The following is a 25603-nucleotide window of genomic DNA, read 5'->3' as shown; positions in this document are numbered from 1 at the left end:
CGGTAAAACAAAAAGAAATTTTTCAGTAGTAGCTATCAAATGCTGAGAAAAATTTTCACAGCAATAATTGAAGAGCATAGTTTCAATGAAACTGATTACAATTTATACTATATTTACTACTAATAAATGAAACTTCAACAACAATAACAGAAATGATAACGAAAAATGAAATATATTTTTCCAGAAAAGGTAATTCAACATTTTTGCTGAATCAATCAGTTTAAAAGAAGTGAGAGAAGCAAAACTTTGCATTACTGCCGCAATTGCAGAATTGGTCGGCAATTCAAAAATAACATTTTCAACCTTCCCTAGGAGTGAAAGTCCATAAGCAATAGGTTTGGTGACCTATCTATCCATAAAACACTGGGAATATGTTTGAAAATTGAATGAAAACCACTAATTGAAAAGCGTATTCACTGCTTGAATCAAACTTTGACAGTTACCAGTGAATATTTGCATTTTGTTTTATTGCCGCATCGTCCAAAGCATTCTTAATCATATTGTGCGTTTCAAACTTTACATGAAAAGCCTAAAAGCTCTGTATTTCAAAAATGAATCTAGCAAAACATCAAGTATGCCACATTCCAAGCTTTATTTTAAACTTTATTTCAATAGAGGAAATCTGCACTGCTAAGCAAAAGTGCCGCATGTATAAAACAGCCATTTTGAGATACGCGACTATTTGCATTTAACTTTGACCAAGAGAATGTACGGTCAATTGCGCAGTGATACACGTGTTCCTTGATTAACTTGGACATTATTTACTTTCCACAATAGTAATCTTTCAAATACTCCACGTTTTTCCACTAGAAAAAACATATACTGCAGAAATTGTGTAACCATCACAAACGAAAAATGCAGTATATACACGCACATACTGCTTTATTATCGCTGAATAGTGTAAATAAGAAACTACATTGCAAATCATTTTATATTGCTTCATTGAAATATCAATTAACATTGTCATTGTAATTTATCATGAATTCTTAATTTTTTGAAGGCAAAGGGGGCCTGATTTTCAACTCTTCCCAAAATTGTTTCCTATTATTCGGAATAACACTATTGAGATTCTTGAGAATACTTTCTGGTTTTTCTATTGACACTCCACAAGGTGAAGATAAAGGGGATGGTGCGGGCATTCCATTGTTTTTCATGTTATTTTTACGCAGAAAATCCAGTGTCATATAATCATCTTTCGTCAAATCAGTTTTACATTTCAGATAATAATTCCTCCCTCTGCTTTTATATGGACGATGTCTTCTAAGTATAATCTGTTTTCTGCATTTTGAATTTTTTGTTGCGACTTGAAATCCTTCCAGAGAAAAAAGTCTGTGTGTTTCATTTGTTTCACGTCCACTTTTGACTTATTGGCACTTTGAACATATTGTGAGAAATCCCTGAAATCGTATGTCTCTTTCTGTTTCTTCAAAGCAGCTTCCACCTGATGGTAAAAGCTATCAGCTGACATTAATGTGTGACCAGGAACAAAGTACTGTATATCAATTTCATCAACGGCCACGTCATCTGATTTTACGACGTATACCAAAACACTCAGAAAACACCAATTTTTATTTTGACTGGAGCAGTTGTCCAACCACAGAACAATACGTGGTGAATCTCTATATTTCAAAAAAAAATGCGTAGAAGGTACTAATAATGTCCTCCTCTTTTCGACCAGTGATACCCTGATGCCATAAACACGCAAGTGGTTTATTATCTGATTTATTCCCTACTGGAACGAAGCTTTCGTCGTTATATAAAACGATCCTTTTTGTGAAGATAAGTTTTTTGAAACTATCGACACGTGGCAACATAATTAGTTTTTGTAAATCTGCTGAAAAACAAAGTGTGCCATCTGCAAATGACTGTTGAGCATGTTCGCGATACAGATTTCGAGCTTTAGTGGCCTTATCTATGTGAATTTTCCAGTTTTGGCATTGTTCACAAAGGAGTTGTAGATTTTCTTCTGAATGGCCATGTAATTTGAAACTTCCACAATCTTCGCATTCTTCATGGCCTTACAATGCGAACGATATACGCAAGCTCTTAACTTTCTGTCGGTACAATTCATAGGATAATTTTAAATCTGGATTGATATCTCATGTGAAAAAAGGAGTTTTACACACCATTTGATTCTACGTGGAGCGCTTTGGAAATGTTTTCAAACAAACAAGTAATTTTTGACAGGAAAAAAGTTACAGCATCTGTTCGAAAATGTACATTTTCGAGAGACATGCTGTAAATCAGAAACGATAATAGATATCGATATGCGGTTTTTACCATTAGGTTTGTCATAAAATTTGACCCTCTCACACAGTCATCAGTTTTCGTCTACCTAGTTTGAAAACAGGAGGTTTCCTTGAAAATTGTCCAATTTTCCACTGTGTACGGTTTGCATTAATGACAAATAGTCTTTGAAAAATTGCTGTTTTATGCTGAGGAACGCTGGAGGTACACTTGTTTCTGAGATTCTTCGTATGGATTCGAGACCGGGGATCAGGGGATTGGTGGATCAGGATTATTCAAAAGTTTTTCAACGAAGGTACTTGAGTGAAGTCGTCTTCTATTTTTAATGAGTCTATGAGAGATGAGTTCATATTTACTTATCCCAAAGATGAGCCTATAACAACTATTTTGTATTTTTAAACTCGCATTTAACAACGATCGTCCAGCATGGACCGTTAAATGAGTAACAGTAGTTGAAGTGACTCGTAACAAGTGACTCACAAAGTGTACGTTTCCATTTGAAAGTGAGAATATGCCTATTACTCCAAATCACCTCAAGTGATCCAACCAGACTTTTGATGTGCTGGGAGAAATGCATAACAGAATCAATGAGTATGAGGGAGTAAGAGAGTTGTAAGGGATTTCTATGTTGTCTATGTGGATAACCATGTTTTTTTTAGAATATTTATATTATTTTCATTAACAAAGAAACCTAATTAAGGTTCATCCAATTTCAGCTTTGCATAATTTCCTCAAGCTCATACTTTACCCTTTTTGAGTTCATCGTTAATGATTTCCATAGCTGCATCTGGGCTCACCATATTGAAGTTCAGATACAACTGTGTATCAACTGCATAAGCCTGCACTCCACAACGTCCATCCCATTTGAAATATTTGCAGTGTTTATGATGAGAAAGAATGATCCTAAAATAGACTCCTGAGGAACCCCTGTCTGTCTCATGAAATAATCCCAGCGATCCGATGAAATAATTTAATTGACAACCTGCTGACGACTTTTCTGATTTTAGATGATATTAAGGAATTTGAGCTGACCAGCCTATTAGATGGAATATTTGATGTTGATTCCACCTGCAATTGCATGCCTCTGTGTACGGAAATTTCATATGATGTAGAAACTAGCAGTACATTATATTCATGGAAGAAGCAAATGCAAGCCGAAAGAGCAATTACGTTCCTGGAGGAAATGTACTTATTGAACGTTTCGGAACTGTAAGTTTCTGTAACTGTGAAAAAATTCTGTAAAATATCAGTGTCACACTAGTTCATTATTGTTCAAATTGGAAGTGGTATAATTTTAGCGTTGTTGGGAAAAAAAAGTTTTGGCTCTCTAGTTCACCATCTTCGTACAAAAAATATGGAATTTTCCAAAGGAAGGCCGAAAGTTATGAGACTCAAAGTGAACTCTTCGCAAAGATGTGTAGATCATGCAAAGAAGTGAAGAAAGGAAAATACTTTCGAAACAACTACTTTTATATGAACATTGTATTATACAAAAAACAACAGTTTCTTCTATTCAATTTGTTCTCTAAAATTCATTATGGAATTGAATCAGATATAATAATAATAATGATAAATGGGCTCTATTCATTGACATATATTGTTTATAAAGAACAAGTAGATACAAAATCAATGAAAGGACGAAGTTCAGCCAAGGCTGTTTTACAACTTAACCTAGGGGATGGCATGTATTATATAGAAATATAAAAATGATCACTTAGTATACATTGGCAAGTGAGTAGTTCATGAATCTTTGTGAAACTAAGAAAAAAACAAAGGTTATAAATTTCAAATTAATTATTAAAAATCTATCAAGCTTAAATAAGATAAAATATATAGCAAAACATACACAAAAGTGAAACAAAGGGAAAACCATATGAGCAACGCATAACCTGAATATATTATCTATCCAGAAGACTTTAGGTATGTTTTCAACTTTTTCTTGAAATTATATATGGAGTAGTGTTTATATTCACTGGGCAGAGCGTTATATTATTCAATAGAGTTGTAAATAAAACTACGACAAAAGGAGGCTGTCGAGTGTTTTGGATTAATGAAAGTGTTACGGTTTCGTGCCCTCGAATTATTCTGAGATCTGAAAGTTTTATATCTTTCATTAATATAATTTGGCTTCTTGTAAATGAGGAATTTATATGTATTGACGAGTAGGTAGAAATGCCAGGTTTTAGCAATCGGTAACCAACCTGACTTCTTGATCTTGGGGGATATATAGTCGAATTTTCTCAAACGATAAGAAAGACGAATGCAATTGTTTTGTCTTCTTCGATTGACGACTTGTTTATTTTGTGGAAATTCATGTTCACTGAGGATACACTACAAAAACACACTTTTGTCTATTTTCCACTATTTCCACAATATAGTGGAAAATAGACAAAAGTGTGTTTTTGTAGTGTATCCTCAATTGTTTTGTATTTTTGGTAAGCGATTCACATCATTTTGTATCAAAGCAGGCCCGTAGATTATACCGCAATTTGCTAATCTAGACAATATGAGGGTTTCGCAAAGTTTCAACTTCAGTTTGGAAGTCATTAAATCTCAACTTTTATAAAGTTGACGTAAGATACTGTACGAGCTATGACAATGTGAATTTATATGTTTGTGAAATCTCAGATCAGCATCTAGCCACAAACACAAGTTCTTGTTTTCTGTAATTATATGTAGTAAGTCTTGTCCAAGTTTAATTTCAATATTCCTTCAATTTCCCACCTTTTGTGTTTCGGGCCAAAAAGTATCAGCTGAGATTTTTCAGAATTCAATTTCAGGTTATGGGCTATAGATAGATCGCTGTTGATTTTTTTCATTGCCTCCTGCCAGTTACTTGGAGGAAATCAATAATATAACTGAGTGTCATCTGCATAATAATGAACTGTGCAATGATCAATTATTTTATGAAAGTCAGATATATAAAGAGAGAACAGAATGGAACCAAGGATAGAGCCCTGAGGTACTCCATAGTCAGTAGGTAAAGCACTAGAACACTTTCCATCCAGACATACTGACTGAGTTCGATTCCTGAGGTAACTTTTCAATAGATCTACAGTTCCTTACTAAATCCGAGACTTGACATTTTCCTACACAGAATATTGTGGTCTAATGTATTGAATGTAATGTATTGACCCTTTTGAGTAGATCTGGATCGTCGTTGACGTCATTCAACAAATTCTGAGCGATGCTCATGCGACGGTTTTTTTGGTCAAAATTCAGCAATTATGGAACTGCTACAAGTTTATGCCCAAAAATTTACAGAAAAACTGCATGTCATGAGCCAACCGATATGCCAACATCATCAACAATTTCTCAAATAGTGATTGAAATTCCCCATAACAAATTTTTTCACTTAAATTTCACTTACATGGAACACTGTCATCCCCAATGGTGGGCATCCAATATTTCAGAATGAGACACTTGCTATATACACCAGCACCAATTTGGATAACATAACAATCTGAAGCACCCAATTCACATAATTTTGTCACGAATCAGTTAATGGATGATATATGATTCGATTCCATTATGAACTGTATAGAAAAACATGTTTTTTTAAAATCAATATTCATATAACAATAATTATTCAAAAATTATTTTTTCTTTAGTTGAACGTATTACTCAGGTACATTTGTGACAATTCAACTGAGACCTACTCGTAAAAGATTGACCGCAAGTTCAAGATCACTGTTTGTATAAGAGTTCAGCAGTTAATTCTAAATTCACCATAAATGTCCATTATGACTCATGACCATTATGACACTTATTGACAATATACAGAATGTGACAAACAATTGAACCACATATTCTGAGGTCAAAATTAACTAGATTGGATATAACTCATCTCAATGTAAATCTGTTTTAAAATATGTTTTTCCGTTAATCAGCTGTCGCCCCCATACGAACGACAACTTTCAGAAGTTGAGAAACTTGTTGCGAGCTAAGGACTAACGAGGTCTTACCTTTTAACGTGTGATTCCTATCACGGTTGCAGAATCATCCCAGCTTCAACCAGATAAATTATCTCGAGGAAAATATCTGGTCGAGGCAGGAGTCGAACCCACGGTCTTCCGATTGTGAGTCGGGCACACTACCACCGTGGCCAATTCCACAAATGTGTACACAAAATGAGTTACTGCTCTCAGAAAGTACGAAATGTCATTTTTTTTATTTCTCCATTAACTGTTTAATGTTCTGTAATGGAAATGTATCCATAGCTTTCTTATAGAGCAGCTTTTTCATATAGAACCACGAAATCTGTTAAGTCATAAACATTTTCCGATTGGAATACTTTTTCGTATAACGCCTTGCAACCATTGTCATTCACTTGTGACCACCAGAATTACAGATAATTATTTGAAACCTTGTTTTAACCTGACCAAACTCACCTGACCAGACGTAAATGCATATCTGCCATTTCTGCAAATATATAAACTATTGTAAAAAAAAGTTTTTTAATTAATTATTTCAACACGCTTTTATTAGCTTCACCTGTATGTATGTATGTATGTATGTTTGTAACTCTTCTTTCCCGTTTGAATGCTCGGGATCTGTGATTGACAGAATTATCAACATTATTGCTTGATCTATTCGCGGGCAGATGGCGCTGAACGTAAACTCGTTGATATAATTCGAACTCACTTTACAAGTGTTTCTTCATTTGAGAAAAGTCTTTTTTATGAACACGTGCGCCTGCTGCTTTATTTGTAACACTACTTTGCGGGCCTGCTGCCTTCCTTGGACTTGGTAGCTGATTTTCAGGCTTCCTTTCCGGAATCGGAGAATATCAATGGTCATTTTTCTAAACTATATGCGGCTTACTGATCCCAAAGTTTAGATAAAATAAATGTAGTTTAAAAAGATTAAAAAATACGCGTTTATAGCATACGAAACTAAAAAATGAAAAATAAATATATTTAATAAAAACGCGTTGTTAAAGAACATCGACATGAAAAGTTGAATTTTTTTTTTCCAATAAGTTTTGTGTCAAATTTTGTGTATATCAAGCGCCCGTCGCTCTTTTCACAGTAATACTAGTATTTTCCGTTCGTTATTGTTTGAAGCTTATTTTAAAAAAATATTTTCAACTATTTTAGTTCGATGTTCTTTAAAAGCGTATTTTTTAATTTTTTTTCAACTATATTTATTTATTTTTTCTCAATCCTCTTGAAATGCGCAATAAAATACAGCATGTAATTGTTGGAGCAACCGTTTATTATTTATGCATGCAAACTACATTTGTTGAACAGCCAACTGATAAATTTTTAAAGTTTAATAAAAAACAGCTTAAACGTCGATAAAAATTAGCTCTTTAAAAAGGTGCTACGTGACAAAAAAAATCAAAAATGATGTAATGAACCCAATGGTGGTATCACAATATTATTAATATAATTTTAATGCATAGAAAAGTTTGCGGGGTTATAGGGGTTCAATGCCCCTTTAAAACGTTTTTGGGCTAAACAAATTTCGTGGTTTCATATAAAAATATGCTGGATTCACTTTCATTATATTTTCAATCGATTTTCATTATATACTTTTGAAGAGCTGTAATTTTTTTGTGTGCATCATCCGGGTCCAGGATATAAATACAGAGATAGAGATTTTATCGAGTGTGAATGATACAAATCAAGAATGGAATAATTCGTGGACACAACACTCAAAAAAAAAGGGGGGCTATAGCTGCCTCCGTGGTCATGTTAGATGTAGCCTGGGAATTCTGTGTCTTCTAACTGGAACCACAAATGTGCGGTTGGCTCCTGTTGTTGACTCCGTGCGTTTGTGATGTTTTCTGATTTTGGCAAACAAGTGTTGCCCATCTTTACACTTGGCTGCACCGCGCTGATGAGGCCTATAGCCAGAAACACGTGTCCGCGGTTTGCCCCCCTCTTTTTTTGAGTGTTGTGTCCACGAATTATTCCATTCTTGATTTGTATCATACACACTCGAAAAATATCTATCTGAATATATATATATATATATATATATATATATATATATATATATATATATATATATATATATATTTTATATATATATATATATATATATATATATATATATATATATATATATATATATATATATATATATATATAAAATCGACAAAGGTTAATGCAGTCAAGCCGCTGGAAAATAATTCCATCAAAATCAAAAGATAAATAGATAAATACTCTCTGATCATTCCCATATTGATTTCAATTTAAGAGCCACCAGTAGACAGCTGTTTCAGCCTATTGGGCATCCTCAGTACCGGGCAGACGGTCCTCGACTGAAAACAAAATGTGAAAAAACCATTTCATATCATTTCTAGAAACATATAGTTTCGATTTCGATGGCGTTTCAGGTTAGCTTCCAAAATTTCTGCTACCGCAGTTGTCGGTTGATTGGTCAAACCACCAACACTGACTTAAAAACTCAGCAAGTTGACTTGGGTGTCACACCAATAGGTGGTTCCACTTATGTTTCACTCGCGTTTACGCAGCTATTTTTATCAAGTACTTTTCTGGTTTTTCACATTTTGTCTTCAATCGAGGACCGCCTGCCCGTGATATATATATATATATATATATATATATATATATATATATATATATATATATATATATATATATATATATATATGATGTGTTGTTTTTCCGGGTGTTCATCCGTTGTGTACTATGCGATAGTATATATATATATATATATATATATATATATATATATATATATATATATATATATATATTTACGGAAAATTCCTGTGATCAATGCGAGTTGTTAACTCTGAAATTTATGCAAAAGGACAAAAGTTTAGAATACTGAACTGATGAATTAAAATAAATTAATTGATTCTAATTACTCAATTTGCATTCCTAAATAGGTTTTTTGTCAGGTACTAGAATAGACTGATAATGATCATTCAACGAAATTTCTTAAAAGTTACAAAACTCGGTTTGTTTTTGTTTCAGCCATATTTCGAAGTTATCCATTTTTTTCAAGAGGGATAAATTTCTGACATCCCAACGAAACGAGCTCTATGGCCCTTTTGATTTCTTGGCAAACTTTGGTGGACTACTGGGGCTTTTCACAGGATTCTCCTTGTTATCAGCTGTGGAAATTTTTTATTTTCTAACTGTACGATTGTGGTGTAATTTTATGCTTGACAGTAATTTTTGAGAAAACTAGATTGATTGGAGTCAAAATACTCTGCACTACAACTATATCATATTATGACTACAAATTTCATCTTATCCTTTTTCGTGTTTTGACTATGTTTCGAAGATTTTTGTATAAATATTCTGAAATTGGTTTTATTTTCGAAATACATGAAAAAGTTGAATTTTTTTGTCTTTTCTGGTATTACCCATTTCTTCAAACTTCATGTACATGTAGCTCTGTATTTCAAAGATTTATTGGATTCGGGGGTTTGTCCAATAAGTAGTCGATATATAATAAATAGAGGGTTGGAGACAATATACTGAATGAGTGTAAAACATTTAAGGAGGTGAGTACTCATCGAAAAAAAGATAGGATCTTTCATATAAAGAAACTTCATTGAAGCATCCCTTGTTGAGTAACAGCCCCTTAAAGGGGGTACATAAAATTTGTATAACACTTTTTTTCACAAGCATTGAAAAAGTTACAATACTGAAATTAACCTGACGTTTTGTACTACCAAAAACACACTTAGCCAGTAATTTATTTGGTTTACTTCTTCGATTGACGACTTGTTTATTTTGTGGAAATTCATGTTCACTGAGGATACACTACAAAAACACACTTTTGTCTATTTTCCACTATATTTCTTTATTGTTGACCGGTTTCGGCTATTACACCATTTTCAAAACTAACTGATTACATTTAAAGGTATGAAAAGGTATAAATTACTCAGATTTGAATGTAATCAGTTAGTTTTGAAAATGGTGTAATAGCCGAAACCGGTCAACAATAAAGAAATATAGTGGAAAATAGACAAAAGTGTGTTTTTGTAGTGCATCTTCAGTTATTTGGTTTACCCCATGGTTGTAAGAGGTGGAAAACGCACCCCTTAAATTTATTTCCAATGTAACTTTTTGTCCTATTATTTGTTTACTATTTAAACATTCATTTCCGATAGCCTGTTTCATTCTAAACAATTTGTATTTTTTCTGTTTCATTCTAAACAATTTGTATTTTTTCTCAAATTTTTAATGAATTTCCAAAACATTTTCGAGTTCCTATTGATTTTATCTTCCATATTTTTGGAATACTCTAGAAAACCACGTCGAATGAGTTCCTTAGTTTTTGTTCTTATTACGGGGACATGTTTGTCAATAAGATCATAGATTGTCGAGTATAACTCATTTAGACACGTGTCAACGTCCCTTCCAGAAAATACTCCAGCCCAGTCCTTTTCACTGAGTTCAATGTTCAGAGCATCGTAGTTTGCTTTGGAAAAGTTACGGTATACATTGTGTTAGAAAGTCAATTTATGGAATTGTTTTTCCTTTGGTAGAATTTCAACCGCAGGGTGGTGGAGATCTTCATTTAATATTATATCTATAGATTTATCTACATATTGTACGTGATTTTGATTGCAAAAATGAGATCTAATATCCTACCATTATTGTTAGTGACACTATTATATTGTAATAATTCTAATGATAGAAGGGTATCAATTAGTTCAGAGTACCTTCTTTCGACATTTTTGGGTTCAAGATGGGACTCGTTATTCACTTTACTACTAATAAATGAATCTTCAATAACAATAATAATGATAGAGAACAAACAGGGAAATATTTCTTCTCCTACGTCTTCTACATACAGGTGACACCTTTTATGAACCAGTATAGCTAGAATTTGTGCTTTTTCAAAATCGTCCTGACGTTAGTTCTTGATAGGCCTGTTGATATTTTAAAATTTTGCGATGACGTTATTTTTAAAGGCTCCTAAAAAGGCTATTTCTTCCAACTCCTTATCACTGTTTGATTCATATAATTTTGCCCTTTCTTTTTCAAGGTTGTCTACTCTCTGGATACCTCTGGTGATACAAATTGCCTGCTGCTTCCACATTTTCCCGGTTTGTATAAAACAGACTATCATATCCCATTTCTCATAATTTTCATACTTCATTAGGAATATGTTCGAAAATTGAACAAAAATAACCAATTCCCGTATCGTCCAAAGACTACTCGATCAAAGTGTGCCTTTCAAAGTTCACATGAAAAACCTGAAATAAGTCCAATAAGTAGTCGATATATAATAAAAAGAGGGTTGGAGACAATTTACAGGGTGTAACTGACTGAGTGTAAAACATTTGAGGAGGTGATTCCTCATCTAAAACAAGATAGGATCTTTCATATGAAGAAACTTCATTGGAGCATCCCTTGTTAAGATACAGCCCCTTAAAGGGGGTACATAAAATTTGTATAACAATTTTTTTCACAAGCACTGAAGAAGTTACAATATTGAAATTAACCTGACGTTTTGTACTACCAAAAACACACTCAGCCAGTAATTTATTTGGTTCACCCCATGGTTGTAAGGGGTGGAAAACGCTACCCCTAAAATTTATTTCTAATGTAACTTTTTGTCTTATTATTTGTTTACTATTTGAAAATTCATTTCCGATGGCCTGTTTCATTCTAAATAAAAAATGTCTTCTGGGTTTTTTGCCCAAAATAAACCAGTTCACAGCAAAAAATTATTTTACGAACAACTACAGAGATACATCGTCATAAATGCGAACTGGATTTATTGTTATTTTGTAGTTAGTACCTCCATAAAAAGATTAAATGGTAATAAACAAAACTAATTTATCAATAACAAAACACACAACATGTAGAAATCATAGTAAATGTTCAATATGTCTACCTTCAGACATCACGGATGCCTCTAGACGTCGGCGCATTGAGCCACGTATTCGCTCAAATATTCCTGGAGTCTCTTTGATTACCCTGCACGCATCAATGATGCGGTTTCTCAAGACCAAATGCTGTAAATGGCCCCAAATATATAAATAGAGAGGATTGAGATCCGGGGATCGAGCGGGCCAGTTCTGTGGTTCTCCTCGACCTATCCACTGATTTGCATATGTTTCAGTTAAATGCTGACGTGCTACTTGACTAAAATGGGCGGGAGCCCCATCATGCATAAAAAACATATCCCTTCTGACGCCCAAAGGAACTTCCTCCAGCAGTACTGGATGCACTTCTCTTAAAATTGAACGTATTCCTCACCATTTAATCAAGGAGGTAGAAAATGAGGCCCAATTAAATCATCCCCAATAACTCCGAGCCACACGTTAAGAGAAAACTGTTCTTGATGGTTAGTTTCGACAATAGCGTGAGGGTTTTCATCAGCCCATATGTGGTAATTATGAAAATTAATAATCTTGTTCCGAGAAAAACTACATTCGTTTGTGAATTCTATCGTCTCCAGAAAGTCACAATTTTCTCTAATCATTTCCAGCATTCAATTGCAAACTTCAAGACGGTTCGATGAGTCTCGCGGTAACAGTGCCTGTACTCGTTGCAGATGGTAAGGGTGTAAGAGTTGTTCCTTTAAAATTCGAAATACCGTCATATAATCAGTATTTAGCTGGAAAGCAATCTTTCTAGTACTGGTAGTAGGTCTTATATGAAATTGAGTACTGCTTCCCCAAGCTGTGGTGTTCGTACTTCTCGATGGCGACCACAATCCTGCGTTCTTTTGTCCATACCATATTCTCGTAATCGTTGATGAAGTTGAGCAAATATTCTATGTGAAGGATGCTGCCGTTGAGGATACATTCCAGCATATCTTCTAGAAGCTTCTAACTCATTTCCCTGCGACAGACCGTAAACGTAATGCATATCAGCCATGTCCTCATTTGTGTATGCAATTTTAATAACAAGTGAATTATTAAAGTAACAACAACAACAACACACAATTAGTATTAATTCAATTTCGAAAATTCACAAACTGACAGCGTCATACCAATTTAATTGTCACTATCGCTAATAGCGACCTACTAGATAGATTAGTTTCGTATGTATTTTCGCATTTATGACGATGTATCTCTGTAGTTGTTCCTAAAAGAATTTTTTGCTGTGAACTGGTTCATTTTGGGCAAAAAACCCAGGAGACATTTTTTGTTTAGAATGAAACAGGCTATTGGAAATTTTTAAATGGTAAACAAATAATTAGACAAAAAGTTACATTTTTGACAAAGTGTCTTTTTGGTAGTACAAAACGTCAGGTTGATTTCAATATCGTGACTTTTTTAGTGCTTGTGAAAAAAATTGTTATACAAATTTAATGTACCCCCTTTAAGGGGCTGCATCTTAACAAGGGATGCTCCAATGAAGTTTCTTTATATAAAAGAGTATTGAACTGACAGAGATAGACCTTTACGTAAATGAGCAGTTAAAAGTAACTGCCTGAATCTTAATTTATCCAAAATCTACTTTTCGATCAACTGCAATCAAACTCGATAATTATTCAACAGCTGTCTTAGGTGCACAGAGTAAAGGAAAATGCTCAAAACTATCCTCTGATTTCAGGAATGAACTGTAGATTTCAGTACTCGGGCCGCTCCAAAATATACCAACAATATCAGGGCTTCTACTCACGGGGTATCATCATTTTTGATGTTTTTTTCATATACTTCCTACGGCTCTCCGTTGGTACTTTCTAGAATGTCTCCTCATATCTCAAAGAATGACGTGTATGATCCAACTATAGCTTTCCCGAAGGATTTCTCCCATTACCAAGGATTTCTCCCATGCCTTGAAAGCTTTTTTCCACCACCAAAAAAATGAATAAAAGGTCTGACAGTGCTCGACGTGAATCTTTCATAGGCGATCTTATTATTTTTGTGATTTATTACTCAGGTAGATGAAGAGGTACTAGGTTATAAATCTAAAGCAAATGAACTTCAAACGTTCAATCCAGGCTCTATATACCTAGACAGTAGGTTTAATGGACTGACGCCTATCAGAAAACAACTACTCCCCTGGTTGATACCACGAAGGGCGTTGGATTATATCCGACAGGCGTCAGTGCAGGAATCTTCATAGAAAATTTCCTGCATATGCAATTGGCAATACAACTGAAAGAGTCGACTTTCAATTATGGAACGGGCACACTTGCAAACCGGTTTCGGGCTTATTAGCCACTCATCAGTGCAAGATAGTGACCATCATCGACCTAAAGTCAATGATATTTCACAATTGCAAATCGGAATTCTTTCAGAGTATTTCTCAGAGTATTTCTCAGTATTTCTCAGTATTTCCTCTTCCAAAGTTGGAGCGAACATCACAAAATGTCACTCCATCTAGTGGACGAGGTCAGATGGTAAGAGTACGGCTCTGCCGGACTCTAAAAATCTAACTCGGTCCCCAGCGGGGCAGGCATAAAGTATATGCTCTGTCAATGGCATAGTCGGTTAGTCAAGTTGCAAGAATCCCAACTTGATATCCACGATAACCTTTCCATATGAGGGTTTTTGCACGTCAGCCACACTTGACGATGCCTTAGATTCAACTGTGCAGGGTTTTTTCGCCTATGTTTTTGGTGAATCATCACTTGAAAACGTTTGCTAACCTGCTCATGGGGTGTTTGTTCCTCCACTTGAGACAGATTCTGCGTACGCCGCTCAAGGATTTGGTACAAGGCGGTTTCATAAGATACCGCGCTCTTGAGGGACGACTCAGTGATTTCCAGGCTGCACCACTAAAACTTTTCTCTAAGTTCAGTTATTGGTTCAGATGTTGGAGAGTTGAGAAGCTCTCGCTTCTGATCTAAATTTACAGGGGAAGTCAGTTGGAGTCGTAAGCTCGATATCCATCTCATCTGCAGACTATGCGTTTAAAAGAATTTTTGAGTTTACTCTGTTCATAAAAGTCCCACAAGTAGCTGGAGAAAAAAGATCAATGGCGGCAGAGCCCCGCGTTACCGTGACAAGGCGATGCTACGACAAGAAGGCGCCCGGTATCTCGAAAGTTCCATAGAGAGGGCAGATATGCTGAGTGTCATTCATCCTTTTGGCATGGATACACACACCTTAGGATTAAGCCATCGTTGGAATGCCATTCAGTTCGGTAATAACAGAACCACAAGTGATTCTGTTGTTACGTAATTTTTTTTTCTTATTACTTATTTATTCGATCATTAGTTCATAAGTGGGGTATTTCAGATATAAACAGGATAGGGTTATTTGCTCACAGCTGGCTTTTAGACAGCGAGAGGGGGGTGAGTTATACAAATGATTTACGTTCCGAGGGCACCAACAGATTTACTATTAACCCTATATAATGTAATAGCAAGCAGATCCAAATCTAATAATTATCCACGATACAATAATGTCCCAATAAAACTCAAAAACTGGCAAATGGATATATTGACATATTTCTACACAGGGTTTGGCAATGTGCGAGGGAACCCGTAACTAATAAATAATAGCCAATCACGGAGGGGGGTCGTGCACGACAGAGAAAACTGGACAGGGTGTATGGGAAAAAGAAAACTACCCTTCCAATCTCCTGCACAACAAAGGGGAAAACTCATTTTCTAGTTAGAAATTTGTGAAGAGGAATTTGACCGGAAGACATGATATTGGTAATGTGAAATGTGAAGGTATTGGTAAAAAAATAATATATATTCAATTTTCACTCAAAAAGAAAGTCTGCACTACTAGTACTGCACTACTGAACGCCTGAAATTAAAATATTGTTAGATTCCTCGTATTATGGGATATATTGTTGTTCTGTGATGACACAAGGAATAATACTTGAAAACCCACCTCCGATTATCGAACCCTAATAATTCGAAGACGTTTTCATATGCAGTTGGAAAAAACTGATATAAATATCCTCCGAAGAGGTAAAAAACGGAATTCTTAACCTTCCAAATCAGCACTATTACGAATCCGTTTCTGTGACCATGCGAATTACAACCGCTTATAGCGTTTACGAAAATCCATAAGTTAAATCCACAGTTCGAGTATCATTGTCAATTTCCAACTGAAAATTATCAAAATACCTTGGTCAAGGACCAACAAAGTTTCTAATTTTTCCGTTAGTGGCAGCAGCTATCGGGTGCTTGTTTATGATCTCGATATGACCTATTAGTAGATGGGCAAGCGACAACAAATAGGTACCTTTTACAGATAACGTAACACTGTCATTTCCGTATCCAGCAGGGCTACGTGGAAGCGATCATCCGATGGCCGGTTTGCTCAACCCCCACATCCGTAACCAAAAACTTGCCAAAAACAGCATACACAGGAGTTCAGGCAGTGAACAATGAATAAGGACAGCCAATTCGCCTTGAAAAAGTTGATCAAGCATTGCCTTCAAAAAATTGCCATTGGACGATTCAGCAAAAAACATTTTTTTCAATAAATCTATGAATGCTCACATTGGTTTCTAGTGAATCGTTCGCCATCTGATGCCTATTCAATACAATTATTTGAAATTATCTGTAGCAGATGTCTGTCACTTATTCAAAACCAGCTGAAATTTTCCGTCATTTTTCTCGCTGGGTTTTTTTTGTTCAAAAATGTTACAGATGTATGTGAATGATTCAATGAATGAAGTGATTTTCATTTTCCAAATGTCTCGGAATAAGGCAAAAGTAGTCATTTCCTTCATTTTCTGCAATAATTGAACGTTCTTTCAATAGTAGTGACCAGTTTATAACAACACATCTGATCACTCTGGAAAATCATTGAAAATGTCTTTGGGTTTTCACAATATCTCTGTATTCTTTAACAGAAACAAAAACAATACATTCTGTAGGAATCCTAAAATTACCAATTACTCAAAATCTAACTTCATGAACCAGGTTATTATCAGTAATATATCAGAAATGACCTCACTATTACCTCTGAAATACCTAGCAATGTCAGTATTTTAAAACATAGAATCATTCACATGAAATCCACAAATTTCACCGGCGAAGTTCGAAAAAAATTATCGCTTTGAAAAAAAAAAAAACAAAATAAAAAAACGATTTCAGTCATGAAGGAAATAACAGTTTGAAAATGTATCGGCTAACTAGCGAGAAGGAGAAAATGTTTATGTAAGAACACTTGTGGGTCATATATTATTATTTCAAATACCTGACCGCTGGACGGAAATCTTGGATAAGATAAACAGCCTAGGTCACAAAGACTTGTAGATTGGCGACAGTAATCTAAACAAGAGGCTTTCGAAGTTTTGCTGAGTAAACAATCTCGTGGGAAGTCGGAATTCTGAGACTTGAAACCGAGCTTAGCGTCCATTAAAAAAGGCGGGGTTATGGGTTAATTAGTCATGATCTAGACTAATTGAAGTTGACCCCGAGAGAAAGAGAGCCTCCCGGAATTGGTCGAGAGAGGTGACGAAGATTTTGGACAGGGAAACGGATCTTGAAAAAGTGGCCGGCGTGTGGCAGTGGAAAAAGAAAAGTCGTGGACGGAGGTCTTTAAGCGTAGGGGAGCGAGTTAGAAGATTTTGAAAAAAAAGTCGCGACGCCGCGTATCGAGGGGATAGAGCGGAAACAACGCGCGGTCGAGCATCTTATTTGAGCGATAATAAGTAATGTTTTAAAGATTGGAGAAATAGCGTGATTTATATGGGTTTATTAGGGAAATAAAGAAGTGTTAATTTGAGCGTATGAGCGATCTGGCGGATTTATAGTGAAATTTCGGAATAATAATTCTGTCTACCGTGGCGGTAAAGCGAGTGAATTCTCTCCGTGAAGTGAGGTTTTTCCACGACATTGAATAACGGATTACTACGTCCACTCGAGATCGAAACCTTTGGATTAGCCGAGGAAAAATTTGGAAAATAGTCTTGTCTGAATAACATTTGTATGAATTTTGGGAAGGAGTTAGCCAAAAAGTAGTATACAGGATCTGTATGAGGATCTGAAAATTGCTTCATAACGCATTACCAATTCCCTAATGATATTTGAAAACATAATCTGCAAAAAAATAAATTTTTCACAAAAACGAGTTTTATTTTATTTTGTGACAGAAAGTCTAAACGAATAGCACAAATTTGTTAATTAGTAATAATACCAAAACTGATTATAAAAATTGTTGGAAGTGGCCACCTGCACTTAGTATGCAAGTAGTTGTTTACAGCTGATTCTCGGCCTCCCCCCACCACTATGACGTATTAATTGCTTTTTTTATTGGTTGTTGTTTGGTGAAGTTTTTTTGTTGTGCAGTGAAGTCAAGGCGTTGTGACCTTGAAGTGTCTGGTGCATGGATCGTTCAGATTTTTTTTTTCATATGAGATTTTGTGTGTTTATGTGTGTGTGTAGGAGAATGCACGGTACAGGGTTTCATCATGTGCTTGTTTGTCTATGTACAAACATACGTCTGCATACTTCGAAGATCCTCCAAGTAATAAATGCTCCATCGGTGTTAGGGCACCAAGTTAGTAGTGGAGTGACGTCACAGCAATAACCGTTCAACGGCTAGAGAGCGACATGTTCACTCCACGACGTGTGGCAGAGTAATGCGTATTCATCGGTCTGCCCTCACCTCTCCTGAAGCGATGAAGGTTCGCTCTAGCCCCGCTATCGATGGTGACACAACGGCAGCCGAGGACTGTTTGCCTAGCGTCTACCCTCTCCGAGACCGCAACGACCACTGCTTGCTCGTATATCGACATCTGTTATCGCATTCAGTTGGGAGGTAATCTTGGCGCATGTAGTTGAGAAGTGGGGTTGGCTATGACGTCTTGACGGGTCCTATCAGAGTGTATTTAAGAAGCGTACGAGTGTTGGCTATGTCAGTTTACATCAAGTGAGTTAGTGAGAACTATTATATAAAATGTATTCCTGTGACTGTGGTAAATCTTTCACTCGTAGTGATAATCTTCGTCGGCATCAGCTCCAGAGTTGCCAAGGAGGGCCTGCAGTGAAACGGGTGAGAGTGGATAATGCAACACCTATGTATACGTGCAATTGTTGTAATGTGACAATTCCTATGAGCCAAGTGAATTCTCACCGAAGAACCATGAGTCATAAAAATAATGCATGTGTTCAATTGTCTGACGGTGTTCAAATTATAACGAATGCATTCAATTGCCGCATTGCTACATACAGGGTGGAGAGTTCGATTGTAACCAGTGACTACATTTCATTTTTCAATAAGATTAGGCAGAAGGTCATTGAATTACTGGAATCAGCCATCAGGATCCATAAAAGCATCAAGGTGAATATGGAAGTTTTTGGGAATTATATTCTTCAGACTGATGATTCGAGGGACACGAAGTCATTTAATTCCCAAAATAAAATAGTGGACCAATCTTCAGATTTGAATGCTGTTTTTGATGGATTCCGTGATGTAATTGTGGCACAAACGACTGAGTTCCAGGATCGTGACTCAGGTATTTATTTTTTAAAAATTTCAATAAGATTGAATAGTAATATTTTTTTTTTTTTATAATTCAGGTTGGACTTGTGAAAAAATATTGTTTCTCGAGGTCAACATTAATAAATACAGTCCACTGGAAGGACGTTCATATGTGAAGCTGCCTCAATGTATTCAATGGAAGAAAGCTGTTGTGAATGTTCGTAATGAAGATCAATATTGTTTTGCTTGGGCTATAACATCAGCATTATATCCTGCAGATAGTCGAGTGTCCGAACTTACGTCATATCCACATTTTTCCACTGTTTTAGATGTCACAGGTATGGATTTTCCGGTTAAAGTTAATAATAAGAGTATCGAAATATTCGAAGATAGGAATGATATTTCAATTAATGTTTACGGTTTAGAGAGTACATTTGAGAAGGGTAAAATGAAGTATGAAGTGATTGGTCCATTGCGATACTCACAGAGAAGACTCCGGAGACATGTCAATTTGTTGTTTATAACTGATGACTCCGGTAATGGTCACTATTGTTGGATCAAAGATCTTTCAAGATTAGTTTCTAATCAACTATCAGCTCATAGACAGAAAAAATATTTTTGTGACGGATGTTTGATATATTTTTCTGATGAGAGATTGCTTTTACGTCATAATATGTATGATTGTAATCACATTAGTACCACAACACCAACTACTAATTTAAAGATCAATAAATATGGTAGAATGGTTGCGGAAAATAAACTAATGTTTGAAAACTTTGAGAGGCAAATGAGGGTGCCATTTGTAGTGTATGCTGATTTTGAATCAGTGCTTAAACCGATTCATGTGAATGAGCCAAATCCTGGAAGTTCATACACGATTAAAACATTCAAACATGCCCCATATTCATTTGCTTATTTGATAAAGTGTTCATATAATGATGATTTGACAAAATTTGTTACATATAGGGGTGTAGATGCAGCTCAGAAATTTGTGAGTAGCATTGAAGATGATTTGAAAGAGATACATGAAAATCATCTCAGAAACCCTAAACCAATGGATACACAAACTGTCGAAGAAGAAGAACAGTTTGTTGCAGCCAGAACTTGTGGTATATGTAATAAAGCATTTACTGATGGTGACGTCAAAGTAAGAGATCATTGTCATGTCACAGGAAAGAAAAGATCACATGCCGCTCACTCGAAATGTAATTTAAATTTCAAAATACCAAACTTCATACCTATCATTTTTCATAATTTAAGTGGTTATGATTGTCATTTATTCATAAAAGAATTGTATAGGAATAAAGAGAAAGTTGATGTTATCCCGCAAACTAAAGAGAAATATATATCTTTCACGAAGCATCTCTTTACACACAGCTATACCGATAAAGATGGTGTGGTTAGGAAGAATTATCTCAAAATGAGATTTATCGATAGTTATAAATTTATGACTAATTCGTTGGAGAAGTTGGGTGCAAACTTGACCTCCGATCAATGTTTGGAGATGCACAAACATTTCCCACAAATTGAGAAATTCAATTTGATGAGACAGAAAGGTGTATTTCCATATAGTTTTGTTGATGACATTGACAAATTGAATTATCCATTACTTCCGACAAAAAATCAGTTTTATGACACACTCAATTGTGAACATATATCGGAAACTGATTATGATAGGGCTAGAAAAGTTTGGAATTTATTCGAGTGTCAGAATTTGGGGGAATACTCTGATTTGTATTTGAAGTCGGATGTATTGCTACTATGTGATATTTTTGAAAACTTCCGCACCACAAGTTTAGAGATATATAACTTAGATCCGGCACAATATTACACTGCACCTGGATTATCATGGGATGCCATGTTGAAGTTCACTAATGTTGAATTGGAATTACTAACTGACATTGATATGATTCACTTTTTTCAAAAAGGTATACGAGGTGGAATTAGTCAATGTAGCGAGAGGAAACATATAGCAAATAATAGATTTTTACCCAATTATAATCCCAACGAACCTTCCACATTCATTACATATTTAGATGCAACAAATCTATACGGTCACAGTATGTCACAACCTCTACCAACAAGTGAATTTACATGGTTGACACCAAATGAAATTCTTAATCTCGATGTGATGGATGTGAGTACTGATAGTCCGTATGGGTATGTATTTGAAGTGGACATTCATTATCCACAAGAGTTGCATGATAAACATTCTGACCTTCCATTTTTAGTCGAAAAAATAATACCACCTCGTACACAATCGAAAATTCCCAAATTAATTCCAAATTTGAATGATAAAAGAAAATATATTGTTCATTATAGGAATCTACAGCAAGCTGTCAAAAATGGATTGATTGTAATGAATACACATAGAGTATTGAAATTCAAACAATCATGCTGGATGAAACCCTATATAGATCTTAATACTGAAATGCGTAATAGGTCTAACAACAAATCTGTTAAAGATTTCTATAAACTAATGAATAATGCGGTGTATGGAAAGACAATGGAGAATGTAGATAATCGAATTGATGTTAGACTCGTTACACATTGGGAAAATATAAAGAAAAATATAGGTGCCAGCACTCTCATAGCCAAACCAAATTTCAAAAATTGTTCAATTTTCACTGATAATTTCGTTGCCATTCAATTGGGTAGAGTGAAGGTTCATTACGATAAACCATTATATTTGGGATTTTCCATATTAGAATTATCTAAAACAGTCATGTATGACTTTTTCTATGGATGCATCAAACAACACTTTGATGAAAATGTCTCTTTACTTTACACAGATACCGACTCGCTCATTCTTAAAGTAAACACAGAAAATTTTTATGAATTCATAAAAACTAACATAAGTAGATTTGATACATCCAATTACAGTATAGTTAACCAATTCAATATTCCAGTAACAAGTTCAGTCTTGGGTAACTTCAAAGATGAATTTCCAAATGATCCAATCATGAGTTTTTATGGTACAGGTGCTAAAGCATATTATGTGAAATCTGTTGATAGTGAATTTAAGAAAGCCAAAGGGGTTAAACGATCTGTAATAAAGAATGAATTGACATGCGAAGATTATCAAAAAATCGTCGAACAAGGTGGTATGATATTCAGAAAGATGAATTCATTTAGAAGCGTGTTACATGATATGTATACTGAATTAAAAAATAAAGTTGCATTATCATATCACGATGATAAACGATTTATCATTCCGAATACTACCCACACTCTTCCTTGGGGTCATAATGATATTGAATTTTATGAAAACGATCCAAATGAGAACATTCGTTGGATAAGTAATATTATTCAACAATCACAATCTCAGGAGACTCCATTGGATCAATTGATTAATTTATTATCTGCCGAGATCAATGATTGAAATATCATTCAATATCTTCAAAACCGGAAAATTCAATATTGATATTTATGTAGCCATTTATAATTAATAATATATGATAGAAGTAATGTGATATTAATGTATTATGTATGTATGTATATGTATTACTGTAATGAATATAAAATGATTAAAATTTTATTTGTATTATTTCTATTTCCCTAATCAATTACTGCAATATATAGTATAATGTAAATGACAGAAATATCAGTTTGAAGAGAATCATCGTAGAGTGCACAATGTCTAAAACAATCGATAAGTTTGGTAGAAAAAGAAAATGGGGTGGTAATGTCATTCGAGGTCCTCCTGGGAATGGTTTTAAATTAACAAAAGATGGTCATTATGACATGCAAAGGAAAATATTGAAAAATACAAGTGAACCAATTGACAAGAGTGATTGTGTAACTGTATCATATCTTGAGGGGGAAATTAATGGAGCAAAGGAAGTTATACTTCTAGCCCTACAAGCTGCAATACAATCCACAATAGGCAATATTGCTCGGGACGCCCGGCAAGCATTTAACGATAAAATTGCAGAGGCTCGGATAACTTTCACTCGTAAATTTGACAAACTTACAAGTGATGTAGACATAAAAATGTCTGACATAACAGCGTCTACAAATAAAAAATTTGATGCTATGTCAAACATAACAGGGACTACAATGAAAAAGTATGATGTACTGGAACAGAGAGTTGAAGTATTGGAGAAAAACCATAAAGAAGTTTTGGAGAGAAACTATAAAGTCAGGCCATCATCATCAGGTGGACTGGGATATCCAGGACTGAACATTAATCCAAATCATAGAATAATACAACCAAAACCAAAACCAACTGATGATGTATTAATGGAACCAACATGGTGAATGTATTCCCTCGTTAGGTTAGGTTAATAGCTACGTTAGGTTAGCTGCATACTTACGTTAGGTTAGGTGTTAGGTTAGTATTCCCTCGTTAGGTTAGGTTAATAGTTACTGTAGGTTAGGTTAGGCTAGGTTAGGTTAGGTTAGGTTAGGTTAGGTTAGGTGTTCGGTTGCATAGCGGTAGGTTAGCGTACTAGGTTAGGTTACGTTAATACGTTAGGTTAGGTGTTCGGTTGCATATTATGTTACGAACGCGCGCGCGAAGAGGGCGTAGATGTCTCTCCAGATGTCCCGCCTACCTGGGGCCGGAGGCCCCACCCACCTGGGCGGAGCCCAGGCAGTGGGCGGGGCCCGTTAGGGCCACGCCCCCCCCCCCCCCGTCGCCACCAACTTTTCGGATACCCCGCCCTTTCCGAAGCCCCGCCCCCTTTCCGAAGCCCCGCCCCTCCCCTCCCCGAAGCCCCGCCCCCCCGACTCCCAACATTTGCGCATGTACACCCCTACCCTCATCGCGCATGTGCGCTCCCACCATTTTCCCACCGCTCACGCATCGAAGTCGATACCCTCCGGAGAGCACTCCACAACATTCAGTTCGAGAAGTCATCTCATCGAGAGCAGTCCACTCCACAACAAGGCAGTACGTTCCAACGACCAACTTGATATTTGAGTAAGTAAATTAGGAATGTTATTTTTTATATCAACTAACTTTGTATTATTTCTTCTTTTTCAGAATGGCAACCAATACACAGGAGGTGAATAATGCTGTGGCGTCTATTCTGCCGGTGTCCGCTGACCAGGAGGAGGCAGCATCTTCGAGAGCGGTGACGGTTGACCAGCCAACCACTTCGCGTTCGCGAGTTAGGTGCAGATCTTCTAGCCCTGACTTATTCGAGGAGGAGGAGGAAGTCAGGGCTGTGAAGAAGGTTTGCCAACGACCTGCAGCAAAGGTTGGTCCTATTTCAAAGTACCGAGCTACTTGCAATAGGACTAATCCTTATGCAGGTAGTTTTTCGACCTCTCGTAAGAGGGCCTCCACACCAGCAGCAGCACCAGCAGCAGTGGAAATTCCGAGGAGTCCTTCTCCGGAGTTGGTGATATTGTCGCCGTTGGTGACGCGACTACCACCGCTGCCAGCGACACCGGCGGATCCTGAGGTGTTGGTGCCACAGCCTATCGGAGAGGTTAGTGAAAAGATGAGTGTTTTTCTGCAGAGATGCAAGAAAGCAGAACGAGCTGCCCGATCTAGCGAGGCCGAGTTGGTTACCATGAAGCGACAAATGGCTGAAATGGATAACCGACGGAGGGAACTCCAAAAGGAAATGGCCGAAATAGATCGGAATTATGCATCTCTGCAGGAAAGGTGTAAAGCAAAGACCTCTTCGATAGAGCTGTACAAAAAAGTAGTGACAGTTATGGACACTCTTTTTGTAGATGAAGTGTAAATGTAAGATTAGTTTTAGGTTAGTTAGGAGTATTTAATTATGGTAGTTTTAAGTTTATATTTGTTAAGTTTATATTGAATAAAGGAAAAGGAAGTGAAATAAAGGGTGTACACTGTTTTTTGGTTTGGTACACATTGAACAATGCGATGGTTGGAGCATTTTTCTTCACTTCCTCTTATTATCATTATTATTTTTTTATTTCAATTCCAAGTTCTTCTAGACAAATACCTCACATCAATTTTTGTGTTCTCTAATCACTTGTAAATAATTTCATGTGAAGAAAATTTAAAAAATAAAAAAATAGACATGTTTCATAGTGAAATCGACAAGTATATTTCATTTGTATTTTATCCATTCAAGT

The 25603-nt window shown here is 35.8% G+C and overlaps 2 protein-coding genes across 2 annotated transcripts in view; both read left to right on the top strand.

Annotated features, from left to right (window-relative positions):
• Positions 1–9571, top strand: part of LOC111510224 (pickpocket protein 28) — a 53027-nt gene extending 43456 nt beyond the window's left edge. Inside the window, exons 8-9 of the mRNA XM_074176065.1 lie at positions 3255–3456; positions 9201–9571. Coding sequence (XP_074032166.1) covers positions 3255–3456; positions 9201–9408 — 410 coding nt within the window. The 3' untranslated portion in view covers positions 9409–9571. The remainder of the gene's footprint in view (positions 1–3254; positions 3457–9200) is intronic.
• Positions 9572–24216: 14645 nt separating this feature from the next.
• Positions 24217–25379, top strand: LOC141482571 (uncharacterized). The gene is made up of 2 exons (XM_074176061.1): positions 24217–24467; positions 24531–25379. Exons 1-2 carry the CDS (start codon positions 24316–24318, stop codon positions 25240–25242), a joined length of 864 nt encoding a protein of 287 aa, XP_074032162.1. The 5' UTR covers positions 24217–24315; the 3' UTR covers positions 25243–25379.
• Positions 25380–25603: the final 224 nt, after the last annotated feature.

This window comes from Leptinotarsa decemlineata, unplaced genomic scaffold (assembly GCF_025532065.1).
Source record: "Leptinotarsa decemlineata unplaced genomic scaffold, Ldec_3_MD MMD2_tig00001393_RagTag_RagTag, whole genome shotgun sequence".
Lineage (NCBI taxonomy): Eukaryota > Metazoa > Arthropoda > Insecta > Coleoptera > Chrysomelidae > Leptinotarsa > Leptinotarsa decemlineata.
This window is presented reverse-complemented; position numbering and strand designations above follow the sequence as displayed.

Bases quoted from the DNA above. Each gene is read 5' to 3' on its own strand.
- LOC141482571 (XM_074176061.1), top strand. From the start codon at position 24,316: ATGTGCGCTCCCACCATTTTCCCACCGCTCACGCATCGAAGTCGATAC. The intron at 24,468-24,530 runs GTAAGTAAATTA...CTTCTTTTTCAG, and splicing joins ACGACCAACTTGATATTTGA to AATGGCAACCAATACACAGG.